Source organism: Delphinus delphis, chromosome 1, assembly GCF_949987515.2.
Source record: "Delphinus delphis chromosome 1, mDelDel1.2, whole genome shotgun sequence".
Taxonomy (NCBI): domain Eukaryota; kingdom Metazoa; phylum Chordata; class Mammalia; order Artiodactyla; family Delphinidae; genus Delphinus; species Delphinus delphis.
In genome coordinates, this window is record NC_082683.1 from 75,026,746 (window position 1) to 75,049,568 (window position 22,823).

Consider the following 22,823-nt stretch of genomic DNA (forward strand, 5'->3'; position numbering starts at 1 on the left):
CCTAGAAATCTGCTGACTCCATTTTCTTGGATAAATCTCTTGTGTTTGAGATTTAAAAACTATTGGCATCTCATTTCTAAAGTAATAGTTCACCATGGACCTGGTTTTAGAGAATGGTAGGGTTTTTAGAATTGTTTACTTCCCTTCCCTTCAATTTACCTGGAATTATAACATTATATATCTTCTCTGTTCATATCCACTAATATGTCCACACACTTTCTGTATCTTCCCTTTTGATTTCACTGATTGATACTTTTTTTTAACATTCTACACTTTCACAGACTTAATAGTATAGTGAAATTAATTCACTTAATTGACTAAATGATGCTATTAAAACATTTCAAAGATGATAAATGTCAAATACATGATCCTAAAACATAACAATTTAACACAAACATGTTTGTGAGACACTTGTCAAACCACCATGTGGTAATTGGGGCCTCATAATTTTCAGCTTCATACAGTAATAACAGGACGATATGTATTCATTAAAAGACAATTAGAAATCTTCACTTCACTGTTAAGAGGAAGCATGGGGATATGGAGAAGTTAGTCATAACTCCTTTTCAATCCCAGCTCTGCTACTTTACTATCTGACCTCAGACAAGTTTAACTTCTCTGAAACATAAGTTTTCTTTTGTATAAAAAAGGAATATTTCCCAGTGTCTTTTGTAAGGACTAAAAGATACAATATATGCAAAGTATCTGGCAGATCACAGATTTTCAATAAATTGTAGCTATTTTTTAATCATATTCAGGTATACATCCTTCTTGTGATGGAATGCATCGTGGATATACATTTCATATAGCTTTCCATTCTCTGAGGAAAATTACCACACCCTGCCAGGTAGGAGATATACACAGCTTTGCAGTGTGCTACAGGTATGTGCAGCTTGAAAACAGAAGGGAGTAGATGACATTTTTTAAGATAAGGGCACTACAGAGGCCCTACAGAGGGGCAGTTGATAGAATTTTACTTTGTTCTTTCTGTTTGGCTAAATGGTGCCATCAAGCCTGGGACTTTTCCTCAAGGAAATATGAGTCACTTTTTATGATTTAGGTATGTTCACATAAAGCCACCATTCTCTTCTTAATGAAAGAAAGAATGGAACTTGTTAAATAAAATCAACGTATCAAGTTTGATAATAATTTCACAGTAATGCTACGAGAAAGCAGCACAACTAACCACTGTATCAAATGAGATTTTGTGTTGAGCACTTCTAAAATATTTTCTTCCAGATCCCTCAAAAACTTTTAAATCTTTCTAACCACTGATTCACAAAGATGCACTTCAAGTTTCCATTTAAAAACAGGACAAACTGATGATTTCCTGATGCAGAGAAAAGAACCTTAGAACTGGAATTAGAGAATTCACATTTGCTTACTAGCTGTGAATTTGAACATATCACATAACTTCAATAAATCTCAGTTTCCTCACTTACAGAATGGCAGTAAGATTTATCTTACAAGGGTTGCTTCAAGATTAAATGAGATAATAGGTCTTCAAAAAATAGACTTCTTTTAATTTCCCCCTCTGACTCCACCTCTACTTGGTCTTGAATGAATCGGTTATAATCCAGTTTAGAATCAGCCAACAGAAGTTCTCTGATTCTAAAGTTTTATAATGAGAACTGGATTACCTGATTTTGAGGATTATGCATGGCCTTTCCTCTTCCTCTTCCTTTCTGTTCATCAGTCATTTACTATACACTAGCACACCAGGGGGCAGGCAGAATAACAGAGAGGACATGGTAGATCACTTATGAAATCTGCTAAATGGATAAATTAAGGAGTAAATGAGGTGAAATCAAATAGTTGGATTATATTTTAAGAGATATAAAGAGAGTCTGGTCAGAGTATAGGAGAATCATGAGGAGCTCTTCAAGTGGGCAGAAAAATGGCATCTGAATTTAATGTAATCAAGGTCACTTAATGAAAAAAAAATCCAAATTTTAGCTTTAAAATAACAGACTAGAAAAGGATCCTGGGAGTGACTGCTGATCATTTTGCAAAGACACCCCAGTTTCCTTCTATTGAAAAAAGCCTGCATAGTTTTGAGTATCATCAAAAATAAAGAAAACATAAAGTTATCCCACTCATGAAGAAGGCTGTGGATCCACTGCCCCTAAAATATTTATTCTAGCTCTGTTTGTTCCAACTCCAGAAAGACAGCCAGAGAAAAGAAGCCAAATTGGCAGATGAGAGGAAGACTAGAAAACATTACAATTCTTAGAAAAGAGTCATAGATTCTTAGAATTGGAATTATCCTTAAACATCATAAATACCAATTCCTTACGCTTCCAGAATTCTCCTGATAATCATAAATAGTAATCAAAGGTCTATTATATGCTGGGGACTGACTAGAATCATTCCCTTTTATTGCAGCCTTTGTCCAAACTGTCACCTTAAACAGATCTCAAATACATCCACTTATCTCCACTGCCATCATCTGGCCCGTCATTTTTCTCCCTCGTTTAGTCTACTGCAATAGCATCCTAACTGGTTACCCTCTTCTACTTCTGCTGCTCACAACCATGTTCAAAGTTCCCAATCCACTGCTACAGAGTGATCTTAAAACACAAATTAAATCATGTCATTGGCTTACTTAGAATACTTCAATGATTCTCCATCTACTTTAGGACCAAGTCCAAAATAATAAACATGGTCCTGAATAATTTGGCTCCTGCCTCCTTCACTAATACCACCTAATACTGCTTTTCCCTTGGTTCACCAAGGTCTATCCACACTGGCTTTCTTTCAGTTCCTCAAAACAGTTAAATGCTTTCCCATTTAGAACCATCACATATAAGAATAACCACCACCACCGCCACTACAGCTAACATTTATCAAGTTTTCACTATGTGACCAGCTCTGTGCTAAGTGTTTTAAGTGCATTATCATGTTTAATCCTCATAAGAAACTCTATGAGGTAGTTATTATTTTCATACTTTTACTGTTGAGAAAAAAAATATTTAGAGAAATTAAGTGACTTGTCTAAAGCAAGGCAAGGGACACAGGTGGGAAGTATGTTATAGTGCATATTCCAGGAGCAGTTTCTTCCCCCCCACTCTTCCCAAGCTAACTCATACCATTCTTTACGGTCACAGCTCATACGGCATTTCAAAACAGTCTTCTCTCATCTCCTGATCTAAATTTGGCAACTTTGTCACAGTCTCTTAAAATTTTCATCTAGAGAATATATTACAGTTTATAATTATATATTTTATGTGATTATTTATTTAATGTCTGTCAAACCTCTGATAGACTACAAAGTTCATGAAGGCAGAGATCAAATGTTCAATGAATGTGCCTGAATATAAATATAAATATCTGCTGAACAAATGATTGCAGAAAGTCATCCAAATCTAAGGGTGAGGTGTTGAATCACTCTATGGAAGAATCTGAGTGTTAGGAATTCTATTAAAATATTCTTGCCTACAACAAAAGCTGTTCCCTTATAATGTCTGTTCCCTTATAAGGCCTATATACTGATTTTAATTCTGGTCTCTTGACCAATACTGAAAGAGTATATTCTCTTCCCTTTTACAGCTCTTCAAATGCTTTCAGCCTAGAGAATGAAAGACAGAGAGGACTGGCAATTAAGGTGGGATAATTCCAGGTTTATTCATAAAAGAATGCTAGAACGTAGAGGATAATTTCTTTGAAATTAGAGATTTAGGGCACATTTATAGAAATTAATTCTTTGCCTATAGTAAGTAAATGCAAGATGTATATAGACATGAGATGGGACCACTGTGTTTGGCACTCTCTATCACAAATTGGGTTCTAATTTGTATGAATCTAGAAAGGAACAAAACTGGAGGAGGCTATTAAAAGGGAATTAAATGACCATACAAAAAGTTTGGGAAAAATAAAAACTAGCTATGCAATTACAACTAACCTTAGATATCCCCAAATTACAAGACTGACATCATGAAGTGCAATCATATTTTCCCATATCTCTTGAGAGTTTTAACAGAACTCTGGATTAGATGAACTATATTTCTAAGTTTCTGAAATTAACATGATAAAATAGAAGTTGGGAATTATCAAGAGTCAAAAATATTCTTCAGGCATTTTATATATCTTAATTAATTCACTATAACCACTAGAGTTTTTTAAAAGCCTTTATCTCCCATCCTTAATGAGGAAGATGGAACCTCAAAGTTGGAAAAGGTTGGAAAGGTCCTTTTGTTTCATAACTTATCTGATGCCTAAAACCTCTCTATAAAATCTAGGCCAAGTGGCTTTCAGCTAATATTAAAATATCCCCAGCTATGCTAATTAACTTGATGGAAGTGGGGGGATCCTTTCACAATCTATCTATCTATCTATCTATCTATATATATGTGTATCAAATCATCACATACATTTTAAATATCTTAAATTTTATTTGTCAATTATACCTCAATACAGCTGGAAAAAAAATCCCCAGCATGGTATAATGCTTTGGATTTTGAGATCTGGATTCTGAGTTTGGAGCTATGGGTTTAAATCTTAGTTCAGCTATTGATCAGCTATGTAACTCTGAACAGGTTACTTACTGTGCTTCAGTTTCCTCATTTCAAAAACTGGAATAACAAAATGTGTCTTTTAAAATTGTTTGAGAATTAAACGAAATTCCACAACATAAAATATCACATAGCATTATGCCTGGCACATAGCGAATGGTCCATAATTGTTAATTTCCCTTCAATAACAGAAATCTGCTACCTGCCAAAATAGTCCATTTCCTCTTTGGACAGCACTGGTGATGGGTTCCTATACTATGTGGAACCAGGTCCAACATTATTAAACAAATAAAACTTAGAAATTTGATATGTGTTATTTTAAGAAAAGATGTTCTTCATTGTTATTTTAAGTTTGGCTATAAATTTTAGTTTATATATATTTTTAAGCAATTTGTCACTCAGAAATGGCAGAATTTCATTTCTTTAAATTTTAAAAAATTTGAATGACAGAGAAATACAGATTACATTCATACTTGATGAGAAACCTTGAATAACTGAATTGATATAAATACTCCATTGAAATTTCCCTTTTGGTTAAAAAAAGGAAAAAAATATTCATCTTCTAGTGACTCAGGATTAAATGGTATGGCAATGATCTTTTAAGACTAAATGGATCATCTCCCTATTTTTATTAATAATTAGTGACAAAAATTAAGAGTATCAGAAATGTATTGCTGTTTTACTACCAGGCTAGAAAATATATTTAATTATTTAAGCTCACAAAGCAATTTTTAAGAAAATTTATTTTTATTTAAGTTGTAAGATAGGTTATAGAAAATTATATTTGCTCATTTAACCTATTAAATAAATACTGTTATTAAACAGTATGACTTTCTTTGTGACAACCCAGCACACTCTGTAGATAAAGTCACTTGCCTTTCATTAATTTAATTCACCACTTTATATGTTATGTAAGTTCATTTGTTAGAGAATATTGTAGCTGACTTGTCCCATAGAAAAAACGAAAATTACCCCTAACATACCTGATTCAAATACAACATGAAGCCTCCTACTTCCTCAATAATGTAAATTTAAACAAGGCAAACTTTCGAGGAAAGAAATTATGTTTCCCAATGACTTACCTCATGGTTTACTCCAATCTTTCAAATACAAAGAAAAGTATCTTCCACCTATTATAATATTTTATGGTTTGATAATCTGTAGCGTTTTAATCATGAAAAACATTACGGTCAAATTTAGTTTGAGATGATCAGAACTAAATGTAAAGACCAAATATTAGATACAAGAATGTTCCTGAGATCACAAATGTAATTTCTATTGGATAAAACTATCAGTATCTGTGTTTTCCCTCATTTCTCTTTTGTAGAGTAGGTTTTATTTGTCACATCACCAATAAATTTAAATTTGTAGTGGATAAGTATTTTGTATTCTGAATTTTATAAGCAAAGATCATGCTAACATGATTCCTAAAAATGCTCACAAGATGATTTAAAAGTTGAAGATAAGAGCATAAAATAAGCTTACTGTTTCACCAATCTTCCCAATGTTTCCTTGGTCTCCTACTTCTCCCTGTTAATAAAGAATATAAAGTTGCAAAAATGATTATTTTTCAAACAAGATTACTCTCAATATTGCTCCTGTTTTCATTTTAATGTAATTATCTAGTTATAACCTAGAAAATCACAAAGAAACTTTCAGTTATTCAAAACTCTTGTTACAGTATTTGTATGGAACGTAGTCTTTCCTGTATTTTCATTCAAATACTATTAACTTGTTTTCTTAAATTACATTCTTCTATTTATGACTTTTAATCACTTTTAAAACACTTTTACAAATAAAATTAAAAAAATGAAATATCTACTGAGGTATACTGTATAAATGGCAGAGTGGTAGGCTGCCACTGTAGAAGATACTAAGAAAAATGAAAATAAAGCCCTTATGCGCAGGAATACTCTCTTTGTTTCAGTAGATAAGGTATCTCACAATGCTGAGCAGAACAAGTAGAACAGAACACACGCTACAGGTAAGTAGTAAAGGAGTTCCTAGGCACAGGCACCCTGTGTGCGCGTGCAGCTAGAGCTGGCTTCACTGGAGAAGTAATGCATGTTCATAATCTTAACTGCAGTTCTGCCGTCCCTAAAGCTCTGAAAACCCAAAGTTTTTCACAACACATTTAGTGGCAAACTTAACCTAACTTGTGTTTATTTGATAATAATGCTTTTACCTGATCTGAGTGAGGCTACTTATAGTCTTGATATAGATTGATTAATCTGAACATCCTTACGTTTCACCATAGAAATATCAATGTGTCTAATTATGGTTGTGCTGTCCCATAGTCTGCTGGCAGTGTTAAGTAAAATACAATATGTATGTGTATGTGTGTGTGTGTATATATATATATATAATATATATATATTACCTTTTTAAAATCCAAATATTAATGGTTTCAAATAATAAATTATGAAACTGTATTTGAGTTGGGCCCTGAAAAATAGGTGATTTTTACACTGGTGATGAGAAAGAGCCAGTTTTAGTGGTGAGGAATGGCATGAGCAAAGGCTGAACAAAAGCACAGATTAATGAAAGTAGAAGATTAAGTTCAGGGTACCACATATAGTTAATCTGACAGGAATGTACATTTTATTTATACCAGAGATAGGAAATTAAACCATCAACTGCTGATTAAAAATTATTATATTGCAGTGTGGGGTAGTTAAACTCACTGAACAATACTGCAGCCACTCATGATATGTAGCTGCTCAGCACTTAAAATTAACTGGTCTGAACTGAAATGTGATGTAAGAATAATATACACACCATATTTCAAAAACTTTGTATAAAAAATCTCATTAATAATTTTAATACTGATTACATGTTGAAATGATAATATTCTTATATCTTGGGTTACATAAAATATATTACTGAAGGGCTTCCCTGGTGGCGCAGTGGTTGAGAGTCTGCCTGCCGATGCAGGGGACATGGGTTCGTGCCCCGGTCCGGGAAGATCCCATATGCCGCAGAGCGGCTGGGCTCGTGAGCCATGGCCGCTGACCTGCGCGTCCGGAGCCTGTGCTCCGCAACAGGAGAGGCCACAACAGTGAGAGGCCCGCATACCACAAAAAAAAAAAAAAAAAAAAAAAAAAAATATATATATATATATATATATATATATATATAAAAATGAAATTAATCTCTATTTCTTTTCACTTTTTTTTTTTTTTTTTTTACTGTGGCTCACATCTGTGATTCGTATTACATACTCTATTAGATGGTGCTGATTTTAAGCACTGAAACCTAATATTCATATAGGTAATCAGTTTGAAATAAACTTTCAAAGACTATAAAAATTTTCTATTTCTGTATGCATTTAGATAAATAGTAAAGAATAAAACATTGTAGTAGTAGGTTGGAAATCCTAGTTTTTGACTGATAGTTCATTAGACAGCTTTTGTAGAAAATAATGTGGCAGGATTTTACATATATATATACAAATATATACATAATATATATGTGTATATATACATATATATAATTAATTTTCTTTTATTTTCTCCTCCTTACCCAACGCCCCTCTCAAATTCCAACTAGGGAGATGGACCCTTTGTGATATGTAGTCTTAAGGGAGGTCTGTGTTAACAGGCAGAAAGCAAAAGTTGCTTGCAGATTACCCACATTCATGCTTTAATTTTCAAAGAGCCTGAATGTAGGAGATGAGTTGTCTTTGAGGGCAAAAAGAGACAGAGAGGAATAATTCCCCAGGCCTAGGGAGAGAATAGAGATCCTAGAGTTCTGTGAAAGGCAGTGACCCTTAACCACCCCCCAAGTGCTCCCCAAGAGTGCAAGGTTCCCCTAAGGGAGTGCCAGGTCCTAGTGAATAGCTATGTAATACACCAAGGAAGAAATTTCAGAGACAAGTATGAGGACTGAACATTGAAGAACTTCCTTCACTTCCTAGGTAACACAGATGCCACCTAGATGCTGGTGTAATTCTAGGGAGAAGGCAGGATGTCAATAATGACTGAGATTGGTCTCTTGCCAGTTTGACTGGATGGTATCTCACAGGTGGATTTCTTAGAGCTATTTGGCAGTACAGGGATTAAATACAGTAAAGGAGAATTAAGCCTTCTATTTATAAATATCATGTTTCTATTTTATGGGAGTTTTTCTATGTAACTTGAGAGTCAGGTACACATACTCTCCCAAGATAATTTCAGCAACAGACATGCTGACATAATAAAAAATATTTTAGCTCATATTTATTAATTGACCTCAAAAAGTGTTGTTTGGCTTTTTCCTTAGTTTCTATATCACAAAAACGAAGAGTTTAAAATAAATAATGAACTCTAGCTTTAGCAATACGTATATCTGTGATGCAATTCAATTTTTCATTGAATTTTAAATCTGTACAAATCACCAATTCTTATAAGTTATTTCCTTTCAGACCTTAATGCTGTACATATAAAACCACTGCCTTACTTTATTTTTTTTATTTTTTTTATTTTTTTTGCGGTACGCGGGCCTCTCACTGCTGTGGCCTCTCCCGTCGTGGAGCACAGGCTCCGGATGCGCAGGCTCAGCGGCCATGGCTCACGGGCCCAGCCGCTCCGCGGCATGTGGGATCTTCCCAGACCGGGGCACGAACCCGCGTCCCCTGCATCGGCAGGCGGAGTCCCAACCACTGCGCCACCAGGGAGCCCTTTTTTTTGTTTTTTGTTTTTGTTTTTTGTTTTGTTTTGTTTTGTTTTGCGGTACGCGGGCCTCTCACTGCTGTGGCCTCTCCCGTTGTGGAGCACAGGCTCCGGAAGCGCAGGCTCCGCGGCATGTGGGATCTTCCTGGACCGGAGCACGAACCCGTGCCCCCTGCATCGGCAGGCGGACTCCCAACCACTGCGCCACCAGGGAAGCCCCACTGCCTTACTTTATATTTGTTTGTGTTACGAAAAAATCATACAGTACTTGAAAACAAAGCAAGAAAGTAGGTAACACATTTTTTCAATGTTATAAAAGTATGAAGAACACCCAATGATTATGCAGGGTATGTGCTTACTTAGACTTACTGTATATTATTGATTAAAGGACCCAGACTTAGTGAAAATACACACACACACACACACACACACACACACACACACACACACATACACACACACACACACACACACACACACATAAATTTTTTATGTGAAGTTATAGTAACTTGTAGATTTCTGTCCAGTGTAATAGACAGCCCTCAGTTATGGTTTATTGTCCTGTATCTAACTACACATCTGAACATTCCTTTACTAAAATGCATATCCAATAACATAGACATAGTTATAGTCATAGATATTTATAGACATATATACAGATATAGATATAAAGACATATAGCACTTCAAATGCTATTCAATATTTGAACAAGTTTTAACATATGACTGGTTCCTTCAATTAATGAGTTGAATAAAATCTTTGACATGTGTTTATTTTATATTGTTATGAAAGTCATAACTTTATCTTTTTGAAAATTATACTTTGTAACTGGTAATAAAGTCAGTTGCTTTACCTTCAAGCCTTCTGGTCCTGATTCACCTGCATACCCCTTTGGACCTGGTTTTCCCTAGAAGAGAACAGGAAAAAAAAAAAAAGATATGTTTAATCACTCTTATTTTTGAAAGTTTCCTAATTTATGAAATTCAGACTATCTTATGAGATGAAACACTTCAAAATTATTAGATAAATACATTTCATCAAACTCATTAGCCATTCATTCTACCATGTTTGACTGTCTACTTGCCATGCACAGCTCTAGGATAAGATAATTAAAAAAAATAAGTAAAATACTTAGTATGTTAGGTAGTGGTAAATTTGAAGAACATCAAATTAAGCAGGAAGGGAGATATAAACTGTTGTGGTAGTTTTGTTAAAATTTTTGGTAAGACTGCCAAAAAAGACCTCACTGAGAGGGTGGCAACTGAGTAAAGACTTTTAAAAAGGCACACGTTACATGGATATTTGAAGGAAGAGCATTCCAAGCAGAGGTGAAGAGCATGTGTAAAGGCCCTGAAGCAAGAATGCGCCTGTGTGTTGGAGAAACGATGAAGAGTCAATGCAGCTGGAGACAGTAAGAGAGGAGATGAGTAAGAAGGTGAGGGATAAGAAGGGAATGGGGGATATGAAGCCAGGTCATGAAAGGCCTGGCAGGTTACAGTAAGGGCTTTGGTTTTAACTCTCAGTGGCTTTAACTCTTAGCAGGCTTTGAGAAGAGAAGCACCAGGATCTATGTTTTAACAGGATCACTCTGATGTAAGAGCAGAAGCAGGGAGTCCAAAGAGGAGTCTACTGCAATAATCCAAGTGAGAGACAACAGTGGCATTATCAGGGTGGGAACAGAGGCGGCTGTGAGAAGTGGTAAGATTCTGTATATAGTTTGAAAGCAGAGCTTCCAGGAATTGCTGATGGGTCATGTGTGGAATGTGAAAGAAAGAGAAGAGTCAAGAATGAACTCAAGAATGAGTTCATTCAGCTTTAACCTGACTAAAGGGCCAAATGATATGAGGTAGACTGTGAGAGAACAGGTTTGAAGGGTAAATTGAAAGCTTAGCTTTGGACATTTCAGTTTGATAATCTTGTTAGACATCTAAGTGGAGAGATCTTGTGGTAGTTAATACAAGAGCAGAGCTTAGGGGTAGAAGGTTCTGAACTGAACATATAGTTTTGGAAATCACCAGCATTTTGATGGCATTTAAAGCCATAGAATGCACCAGCTCATCTAGGCAGTGAGTGTAGATAGCAAAGAGCAGTCCGCAAACCAAGCCCTGGGGTACTCTAAAATTTAGAATTTGAAGAAATGAGGAAAATATGCAAATCTGCTGCCAGAGAACTAGGAGGAAGATAATACAAGTGAAGAAAGTCTTTCCAGGAGGAGAGTGATCTTGTCAAATCTGAGGGATATAAATATTGAGTAATATGAAGACTGAGAAATGATCACTGAATTCAGCAACATGGAGGTCATTAATGACCTTCATAAGATCAACTGTTTCAGAGTGGTGGGGACAAGAATGGTTTCAGCAGATGAGGTGAGGAGAAAAATTATGTAAATCCAATACTTTTGAGAAGTTTTCTGGAAAAGGGAAGGAGAGAAAAGTAAAACCTGGAAGGAAAACCAGAGTCAATACAAATTTTGTTTTTGTTTTTAAGCCAGAAGAAATAATAGTATGTTTATATGCCGATAGGATTGATCCATTAAAGAGAACAAAATTAAGATGTAGGAGAGAGTGGGGAAAATTGCTGGATCAATGTTCTTCAGTAGGCAAGACGATGTAGTATGTAGTGAATGAGTGGAAGTTTTGACCTTACCTAGAAAAATGGCCTGTTCATCCACTAACAAGAGAGAAGGCACAGTAAATGGCATAGATACAGGGAGGTGGGATTGAAGTGACGGTAGAAACTTGTGAAAGTTCTCTTCTGATTACTTCAATCTTCTCAGGGAACTAAGATGTGAGGTAAAGGGCTAATAGAAGTAAATGGAGTTGAGGAGAAGGATAAAATAATGATTTAAAAATGTGAAAGTAAATGGCTATAGAAATAGAATTCAGAATATTATCAAAGGGATAATTACAATGTTTTAAGCATGATGAGTAGGGGTATGTGGTGATGAGAGAGAAAGGAGTAATGGAATGGCATTAGAATCAATGAATTGAAATTTCTCTTGGGACTGTTGGATTGGGTTATAAGAAAGAATGCACCAGAAAGAAAGGGGATGATGGTTGGGGAATGAGAAGTTTAAAATTGAAAATGAAGAGGTTGCTCTTACTGGTAATGACAATGTCAAGGGTTTCACCATAGCAGTAAGTAGCTGAAGAGAGTAGAGGACAAAATCCCTGAAGGAGAGAAAGTCAATATCCTGGAGTAATCTACAGTAGGTGGTTTCTAATATCAAACAACTGATGTTTGATTACACAAGATTTGATTAAGGAGATCACTGTACCTCAACCAATGTGTTCTAGGAGTAGAAAAAGTGTGTGGGGAGATTGCTAAAAAGAATACTAATTTATAATATCTACTAGGCATTATATATTTGGATTTTATTACTCCAATTCATTAACAAGTACTCGCATATTTTTCTTTCTTAAAATAAAATAAAGCAAAACAAAACAACCCTCTGCCTCTCATTCTGTTTTGACTACTTACAAAAACTTTAGCAACTTAAAATTATATTTAGGACTTCCACCCAAAAAAGTTGTTCTAATTTTGGTGTCTGCCTTGCTTGAAATTGTCTAGTGGTTCCCTACCAAGCACAAAATAAAGCAAAGGATAAAAAAATTATCCTATTATTGTTAAATATCAATTGCTCTCTAATCAATTTGCAGATATAAAAGAAGAAATGTAGTTAAGAGTCTAAATCATTACAGGACTTTGATATTTACAAAATAATTAATAATACATTTTATTCACACTGTCTGGAAAAAGCCTTAGCAGGAATATTTCTTTCATCTTTAGTAATGTAATACTCAGGCACTGCAGTATATTAAGAAATAGTTATACATCATTATCTACATTATGGAAAGATTCTCACTGGTATCAGGCACTGGCACATTTATAATCTCTTTGAAATCAAGCGATTCAGAGCATCAGTATTGGAGCCATCGCTTTTGGTCCTGTTTAAGTTCTGTCATATTATGGTTATCTTGAGCATGTTATGCTTAAGCATATAATATTAAAGCCTTATTTTTTTAAATCTAAAAATGCAGTCAATTTCTTGCAGGGTTGGTTTCAGATTAGGGATGATTCCTGTGACAAACTTAGAGCAACACTAAGCCTAAATTAATATTCAACCAATAGTAGCAACAATTAATAACAAATATTATGACCGAGTAGGCAAGAGGTGAACATGGTTTTCCTGTTTTCTAGGGAAGTAAATTTTAAATAAGGCCAATTATACTGGAGCACAAATAACAATGGTCTTTCCATTATATAACTCACCTCACAAAAAATGAAAAAAAAAAATAACAAAAACAACTCTTCTTTTTCTTTCAATAAGAGAGTGGCAGTATATGTGCTAGTTAGGTAAAGGTGCAAAAGAAGGAATTACTGTCTCTTTAAATGTAAAAATACTGTAAGAACCTGTACAATATGATGTTCTCAAGTAAAGAGTGAGATGTATTTCATGTGAGTCTAATAATGCCTCTTAAAATGTGTTGCACACAACTTAATTACTTCAGGATATTGCAAACTTTTGTCATGCATCCCCAAATTCTTAAAAAATTCATTTTCAGAACTTGAAAATATGAAATTCATGTATTGCCACAGAATATTATCGGAAAAAAAAAATTGGACAGAAAATACGTCTTATTTGCTTTCCATAATTTTACTGACAGACTCAGAAAACAGAAATTTCCAAAATATTACTAAAATGATTAATGTATTTAGCTTCATATTACATTTTGAGAAACTTTATAAATAAATTGTACAAATTACTAAGATCGTAAGACTGAAGGAACTGAAGGAATAAGTAAATATGTAACAGGCATAATATCATTTAAAATATCCCTGGAAAATTTTAGTTATAGGTCTATTTTATTTGGGGGGATTGTATGGCTATAGTTTGTTATAATCTTGGCTCTTTGCTATAACTTAAAATTGGGTGCCATTAAAAAACATTTACAAAACAGTTGCTTTAAGAGAAGCATGCTTCGAAAATTATTTATATGATACCTACTCTTGGCCCCAGTTCTCCAAAGGATCCAATTACTCCTTCTTCTCCCTTAAAAAAGAAGATCAGAACATGTCATGGCCTGATATAAGTATTTAAAAATGTAAACCTTATTCCAGTTATCCTGAAATCTGAAGTTCTTTCTGAGATGTAATGAAAATAATACTGTGATTTTCTTGTATTTTAGAACTATATCACCCCATAATGTTTAAATTTTTTGTGTGACAACCTCATATCTACATTAAGGGGGATATGTATTGTACTACTGGGTTATTTTTCAATTGGTAGATGATATAAGTTAAATATAGAAAATTGAGGGCAGCTAAGAGTGAAAGTGATTAGGGTATCACAAAAATCAGGATTAGGAATCACTGAGATTGTGGATTATGGACAGCCTTTACCTTCTTGGTCTCAATATCTCTGACACAGAGAGAAACTCAAGTTCTTAATAGATGGAAATCAATACACATTGGTATATTAAAAAATTATTGGTACAGAACATGTTTGCTCTGGGCACATTCTGATACTTAATTCATTCAGCAAATATGTTTTTGAGTCTCAGTTCTGTCTTAAGCCTTAGAGATAAAGGTATATCAGATCTTACCCAAATGGATGTCTAGAGTTTCTTTTTTTTAGAGTTTCTTTTTGTCTAATTTACAGATCCAATATTTTCGGGATCAAATCAGTTATAATGTCATAAAATATAAAATTTTGTGCATTCTTCTAAGGATTAAACACTGTATAGGTGGATAGAGAATAGAAAAACTTAAAACAAATAATTTTTATACTTTTTCTCTAAGAGAATTAAAAAGTAATAAATGTGTTTATTCTATTTATTGACATATTTTCTAAACATACTGATTTTTTACCTTTAAATAAATAGTTCATATTTACCACATCTGAACATTTACAGACCTCTTTAGAAACCATATATTCTATTTTATTTATTTAAAAACATTTTGCTCAGTCCATAATTCAATTAAAATATAATATATGGGTTAGAAATATAAAATAGACACAAATGTTAAATATAAATTCTGGTACATATAAGTGAGATTCTAGGCTCAGATTCTTCGGACATTCCATGGACACCACTACATAAATCACTTAATGAATTCAGAACATTAAAATGATTCCAAATTCCATTCCATAATTGTGAATATAAAATGGTAACTTGAAATCCTCGATGGCAAAAATTGTCCATACTAATGCAAAATTTTCTTTGAGCAAAAACTAAAGTCCCACAAAAAATAAAAAAGGAAAATCTGAATTAAAAAATTGCTTAAAGGAACTTCATACCTGAGTTCCTTTGAGACCAGGAGGTCCAGGAGGCCCTCTATTTCCAATGAGCCCCTGTAAAGCAATATAAGGACACACAATAAAATTTTTAGCTCAATTAATACATTTTCAATAGGCATTAATCTCAGATGTGCAATACTATTTGGTACCACTCATTTCCCATTAGGAAGTTAGCAAAATGGGATGGGAGGATAGATAAGCAGAAAACTGCCTACCATCCAAAAAGTTGGAAAATATATGATAAACTTACTTTTAAACAATATGTTAATGTTCACATAATCTGCTCCGTATGGAGACACCTTTTCATAAAAAGTACTCCTAAATTTAAAGCAATAGGCCCAATTGTTAATCTGATACTAGTACAATAAAAAGATAATAGAGTGTCCACAAAGTCTGAAAACAGATGGAGAAGATATATAGTGTTTTAATATCTGTTAAGAGACTAACAAAGTCTGGAACACATTATTCATATGAAATGTTCAACTTACTTCCTTTCTTGATGCAGGCTAGTGAAAAGAGAGGAAAATTTGCAGAAGAAAGTAACAATCTGAACATGATTAGGAATTTCAAGATTAAAAGAAAACTTTTGTTAATCTAAATGCATGTTGTTAAAAATCAAATACTCTTTTTTTTTTTTTAATTTACTTTTTTTTTGGCTGTGTCACGCAGCATGTGGGACCTTAGTTCCCCGACTAGGGATCGAACCTGCACCCCCTACAGTGGAAGTGCAGTGTCCTAACCACTAGACCGCCAGGGAAGTCCTCAAATGCTCTTTGAATAACAATTCATCCAAGTAACTAAAACAAAAATCTTCCTATTTCAGAAAACACTGTATATCATCTCTTCAACATGGCAACATTTTTCATTTTGTTCTGTTCCCCTAACTATGCAATGTGTCAAAATTTTAAGTAAATCTCTTTTAGAAACTACCTTTGCATTATTGCTTTTAGTAAGTCTATAACCATTAAATGGTTTTATCTAATTTTAAACTGTAACAAATAACTATGCCAAATAGCACATCTACCCATGTGACTGATTTTTAGTTTGGAATGGAGCAGAGTGACAAAACTGCATGAGAATCTTTCCTTCATGATATATCTTGGTCTATCATTGCTATGTTCTAACACAATCAAAAAATGAAAAACTTCATCGGTTTAAAAGTCTGTAATATATTATCACAGGCTTATTCTGTACATAAGCACCATTCAAGAAACTGCATCAGTTTAGGCAATAACCTAGAAGTTTTGCACAGCTTTCTTACTTTTAATAGGAAGAGATGGATTATTGAAATGAGCGTATACTGTTCTATGCAAGTCCAACATATATTCATCTTTTTTCAGGCAAAAGCATCCTAATTTTCCTTAAGGAAACAGTCTTTCCCCATGTGGTTTGAGGGGAGGTGACTCTACCCCTGACTAAATTTAAGGGTGGATATGTGACAGGGACCTAAGTCAGCATATTCTACATCCCTAGAAACAGTGGTTGGTTCAGTAATGAGCCAGAAACCCAAGTTAGTCCAACTAAAGAAAATTTTGGACTACAGTGGAACAACTGAGAAGACAGAATAGCATTAAGGATGATGTAAACCTAAAGAGAAGGAAACTATGAAGGGGAGAGAACCTGAGAATGAAATCAATGAATTAACAAATGGAGTGATTGGGTTCTTATGATATTTTTGGGGGTCCTGTGTATAGTTGTGTTTGAATTCCCAAACTTCTCACATATTTATACAATCATATTTTAGTTGAGTTTCCATTACTTACAACTGAAAGAATCCTAACGGATACAATGACTTCTAAATCTTAATATCCAAAATGCTCTTGTAGAACTCTAAGTAATAGGTTTTTAAATGTTTAGACTGAAGGTCAGAATCAGAATGCTGCGATATTTAAATTCCACCACAGGATAGCTAATGTTTAGTTATTTAATTCATGTGTTCATTCATTTTTTTCATCTGACATTTTATTAATTTTCTACTATGTGCAAGGTCCAGTAAAAAGTATAACATGAGACCTGGAGTATACAAATATAAATAAGACACAGTCCCTGTTCTCAATGAATTCATAATTTATTATGGGAGAAGGCAATTTAAAATAAAAATCAGAATACGAGTTGTAACAGAAATAGAAGTATAAGCAAGTGAAAAGGGGGACTTAGATGAAGAAGCAAAATCTTTTCTGGGAGGAGCAGAAATTTTGTAACATGTGAAAATAATTTTGTATTGAATTATGATAGGTTAATAAAACGTAGTTAAAAATAAGAACACACAAAAAACTTATCAACAATTTCAAGGTCTCAAAAGGCATTGATAAAGGTACAGTTTTAGGTTGGAGCATATGTTTAAGAAACTGGCTTAGCTCCATACCCAAGGTGTAACCAGAAGAGGGGTGAGTTATCTAAGAGAACTAGATTCTGCTATTCCCTCACTGCAGCTATTTACCCGAGGGAAGTGGCACCCTGACTAAAAACCAAAAATAACCCTTTCAGGGAGGCAAATAAGCCCAGGTTCCTTTTTCCTTTCTCTTCCAAGACTACCTTATAATCTTAAAAGAATAAAAGCTGTATTAAGGGGGAAAAAAACTAGCTATATGCTGTTTACATGAAACGCATCCAAAACATAAAAATGAGGAAAATTAAATTTCAAAGAATGGGAAGAGATATGCAAGTGATTTACCAGCCCCAAAATAGCTGGAGTAATTATATTAACGTTAGCTCTAATAGGCTTTAAGGTAAAACAGATTATCAGCATTAAGAGGGTCACTAAAAAATGATAAAAGGCTATGTTCACTAGGAAGAGAAAAGACAATTTGTATGCATTTAGTAACACAACTTATAAATATATACATTAAAAACTGATAAGGATAAATTGATAAATCCACTATTAGAGAGGAAATTTTAACACATCTCTGCCAGAAATTAGTAGGTCAAGCAGATAAAAATCAGTAGGAACAGAAAAAACTTAAATAGCAAAATTAATAAACTTGATCTAATGGCCATATATAGAAAACTGAATCCCCAAATTGGAGTTTACACAGTCTTTACAAGCATACATGAAAGATTTATGAAAACTAAAAGACACCCACAAGAAAGGATATCTATCAACAGTTCTATCAATGAAAAAAGTGTAGTATATCTATACAGTGTGTTACTATATAGTGAAAATGAACATGCTGTAATAATATGGATCAACCTAGAATGAGCTGAAAAGATAAGATTGAGTGAAAGAAGAAAGTAACTGAAGAATGTATATACAGTAAGTCCCCTATATACGAATGAGTTCTGTTCCGAGAGCACGTTCGTGAGTCCAATCTATTCCTAAGTCCAACGAAGTTAGCCTCGATACCCAGCTAACACAATTGGCTATATATATCACTGCTGCTTTTACGCTTGCTTCCGGACATCCTGGGCTTGAAATAAAGATACTGGACTACTGTACTCTATACAGTACTGTACAGTATACAAAAGCACAACCACTTGTAGAGGACACACACACGTGACAATGTACACCAGACACATGAACTAACTTACGTGATTGGACATGCAAATGCACATTTCTCATCTTTGAAAGTTTGCAACTTGAAGGTTCATATGTAGGGGACTTACTGTAGTATGATTTTATTTATATGAATTTCAAAAACAAGCAAAATAACAAATATTACCAGTATATACATGGTAAAAGTATGATGAAAACAAGAGAATGGTTAACTGTTAATGCCAGAGGGGAAGAGACAGATATGATTAGTGAGGGATTCACAAGGGGATTCCCATGATCTACTTCTTACCAATAATAGGGTCTGTTTCATTAATATTTTTAAAACTGTGTACATATTTCATATTTATCATGTTAAACACAAAAAATTTTTTTTTGAGTTTTTAAATGTTTTCATTTTTTTTTTATTGGGGTATAGTTGCTTTACAATGTTGTATTAGTTTCTGCTGTACAGCGAAGTGAATCAGCTATATGTATACATATATCCCTTCGTTTTTGGATTTCCTTCCCATTTAGGTCACCACAGAACACTAAGTAAAGTTTCCTGTTCTATACAGCAGGTTCTCAATAGTTATCTATTTTATATGTATTAGTGTGGATATAGCAATCCCAAACTCCCAATTCATCCCACCCCTTCTTTCCCCGCTTGGTGTCCGTATGTTTGTTCTCTACATCTGTGTCTTTATTTCTGCCTTGCAAACAGGTTCATCTCTACCATATTTCTAGATTCCACATATATGCATTAATATATGATATTTGTTTTTCTCTTTCTGACTTACTTCACCCTGTATGATATATACAATGGAAACACATAAAAAATTTTAATGTAAAATGTATAAAATCTGAAATTGAGTTTGAATTCCAGCTCTGAAGTTTACTAGGGGCGTGACCTTAGTATTCTTATCTGTAGAATCATGTTATCATTAGCATTATAAAGTAATAAATTTTATTTGTTACAACAAATAAAATGGTACCTGGAATATAACAGAGACTCAATAAATATTATTTCCTTCTTCTTATTCACTGCACATTGATTAGTGTTTGCAACAGTTTCTGAACTGGTATTTTGCTTTTCTTCCCTATGCATTCACCAAATTCATAACAATAATTTACTATTATTATTCTTCCTAAAACATCTCTTTCATCATCTCACTCCTCTCAATATCTTCCACAGAGAAAAAGAGTAGAGCTCTTGTATGCAATTGAAGTTAAGTTGTTATCAGCTTAAAATAGAGCATTATAACCATAGGATGTTTTATGTAAGCTCCATGGTAATCACAAAGAAAATACCTATAAAACATACACAAAAGGAAATCAGGAAGGAATCAAAGCATGTCAGTACAAAATAATATCAAAGAAACATAAAGGAAAATAGCAAGAAATGTAAGAGGGACAAAGAAGTTACAAGACAGAAAGCAATAACAATTAACAAAATGGCTATAGTAAGTCCTTCCTGATCAGTAATTACTTTAAATGTAAATGGATTAAAGTCTGCAATCAAGATTTAAAGTGGCTGAATAAAAAAAAAAATCCATAGTTGTATCTATGAGAGATTAAATTTAGATTTAAGGACACACATAGGATGAAAGTGAAAGGATGGAAAAGATACTCCATGAAAATGATAACCAAAAGAGAGGAGGGGTGTCATACTTACATCAGATAAAACAGACTAAGTCAAAACTATCTCAAGAAACAAATAAGGACATTGAACAATGATAACTTTCTTTGTTAATTCGCCAGAAAATATAACTATTATTCATAAATATGCACACAATATCAGAGTACCCAAATACGTTAAGCAAAAACTGACAGAATAGAACAAAGAGAGAGCAACACAATAAACGCAAGAGATTTAAATACCCTACTTTCAATCATTGATACAACAACCAGATAGAAGATCAATAAGGGAACAGAGGATCTGAACAATGGCATTGACCAAATTGACCTAACAGACATATACAGAACAAAGTAGCAGAATACACATTCTTTTCAAGCACACACAAAACATTCTCCAGCATAGCTCACATATTAGGTCACAAAGTGAGTTTTTAACAAATATAATAAGATTGAAATCATACCAACTATCTTTTCTAACCACAATGGAATCAAATTAGAAATCAATAGTAGAAGGAAAAGTGAAAAATTCACAACTAGGAGACAAATAAAAATGAAAACACAACATACCAAAATTTATGGGATGCAGCAAAAGCAATACTAACAGGGAATTTTATGGTGGTAAACATCTACATTATAAAAGGAGAAAGATCTCAAATAAATTACGTAACCTTACACCTCAAGGAACTAGAGAAAGGAGAACAAATTAAGTCCAAAGTTAATGTAAGAAATAAAATAATGAAGATTAGAATAGAAATAAGTGAATTAAGAGTAGAAAAACAATAGAAAAAAATCAACAAAACTAGAAGTTGATTCTTTGAAAAGATCAATAAAATTGACGTCTTTAGCTAGACTAAGGAAAAATAAGATAAGGTTCAAATAAAATCAGAATGAAACAAGGCAAATTAGAACTAATGCCACAGAAATAAAAAGGATCACAAGAGATTAATATCAGCAACAAACTGGATAACCTAGAAGAAACAGATAAAATTCCTAGAAACATACAACCTACCAAAACTGAATCATGAAGAAATAGAAAATCTGAACAGATCTATAACTAATAAGGAGATTAAATCAGTAATCAAAAAACTCCTAGTAAATAAAAGTCTAGGACCAGATGACTTCACTGGATAAGTCTACCAAACATTATAAAAAGAATTAATGTAAATCCTTCTGAAACTCTTCCAAAAAACTGAAGAGAAGGGAATACTTCCAAACTCATTTTATGAGGCCAGCATTACCCTGATACCAAAGCCAAATAAAGACACTACAAGAAAATAAAATCACTGGCCAACATCTCTGATGAATATATACGCAAAAGTCCTTGGAAAAACTAGCAATTGGGGGGCAGTCCAAGATGGCAACTCTTCCCATGGACACACCAAATCTACTGCTACATACGAAACAATTACCACTGAAAAAGAACTAGCTAAATAGCTCCTCCAAGACAAAGGATAAAAGAGGCACATTCAAATAGGTAGGAGAGGTAGACATGTAGTTTCACCAAAAAACCCACCTCCATTAAGCAACCCACAATAGGGAGGGCTCTCATGGGTCTGGAGCTACTTCCTGAGATGCAAGGGGCTTGTGTCAAACCTTGATACCTGCACTGAAAAGATGAGGCCCCCAAAACATCTGGCTTTGGAAACCCAATGGGATTCAATCCAGGGGAACTGGGGGGCTGTGAAATCTGAGATACTCCTTTTGAGTGACTGATGAATGGTCTCACACTTCCTGAGACTCAGTGTAAAGGCAGTAGTTAGAGAAGTGCCTGGACTATATGTGAAGGAGATTCATTTATTAATCTTAAAGTGACTGCTGGAGGGGCAGGTATGAGTTGGGACTTTGCAGAAGGAGGTTCTGGTGAACACCATTTTTGCACTCTCCCTATACCTTGCTAGCACAAGTGGGTGCACAGAGACACAGCCTCCCTAAAGCACAGTATTGTAAGTCAACTATACTTCAATAAAAAAAGAGTACCTTAAAAGTATCATACACCAAAATCAAGTGGGATTTATCCCAGGGATGCAAGGATGATTCAAAATCTCTGCATCAAATCAAGGTGATACAACACACTAACAAAATAAAAGATAAAAATCATATGACCATCTCAATAGATGTAAATAAAAGCATTTGACAAAATTAAACATCTACTTATGATTAAAAAAGAACCCCTCAACAAAGTGGGTATAGAGGGAATGTACCTCCACATAATAAAGTCTATATATGACAAATCCACAGTGTATATCATATTCAAC

The 22,823-nt window shown here is 33.9% G+C and overlaps 1 protein-coding gene across 1 annotated transcript in view; it reads right to left on the reverse strand.

Moving 5' to 3' along the window:
- The window catches only part of COL24A1 (collagen type XXIV alpha 1 chain), a 392,309-nt gene that overhangs the window by 204,536 nt on the left and 164,950 nt on the right, over positions 1-22,823 (reverse strand). Inside the window, exons 21-24 of the mRNA XM_060024757.1 lie at positions 15,462-15,515; positions 14,169-14,213; positions 10,014-10,067; positions 5,997-6,041 (exon numbers count right to left, since the gene is read on the reverse strand). Coding sequence (XP_059880740.1) covers positions 5,997-6,041; positions 10,014-10,067; positions 14,169-14,213; positions 15,462-15,515 — 198 coding nt within the window. The remainder of the gene's footprint in view (positions 1-5,996; positions 6,042-10,013; positions 10,068-14,168; positions 14,214-15,461; positions 15,516-22,823) is intronic.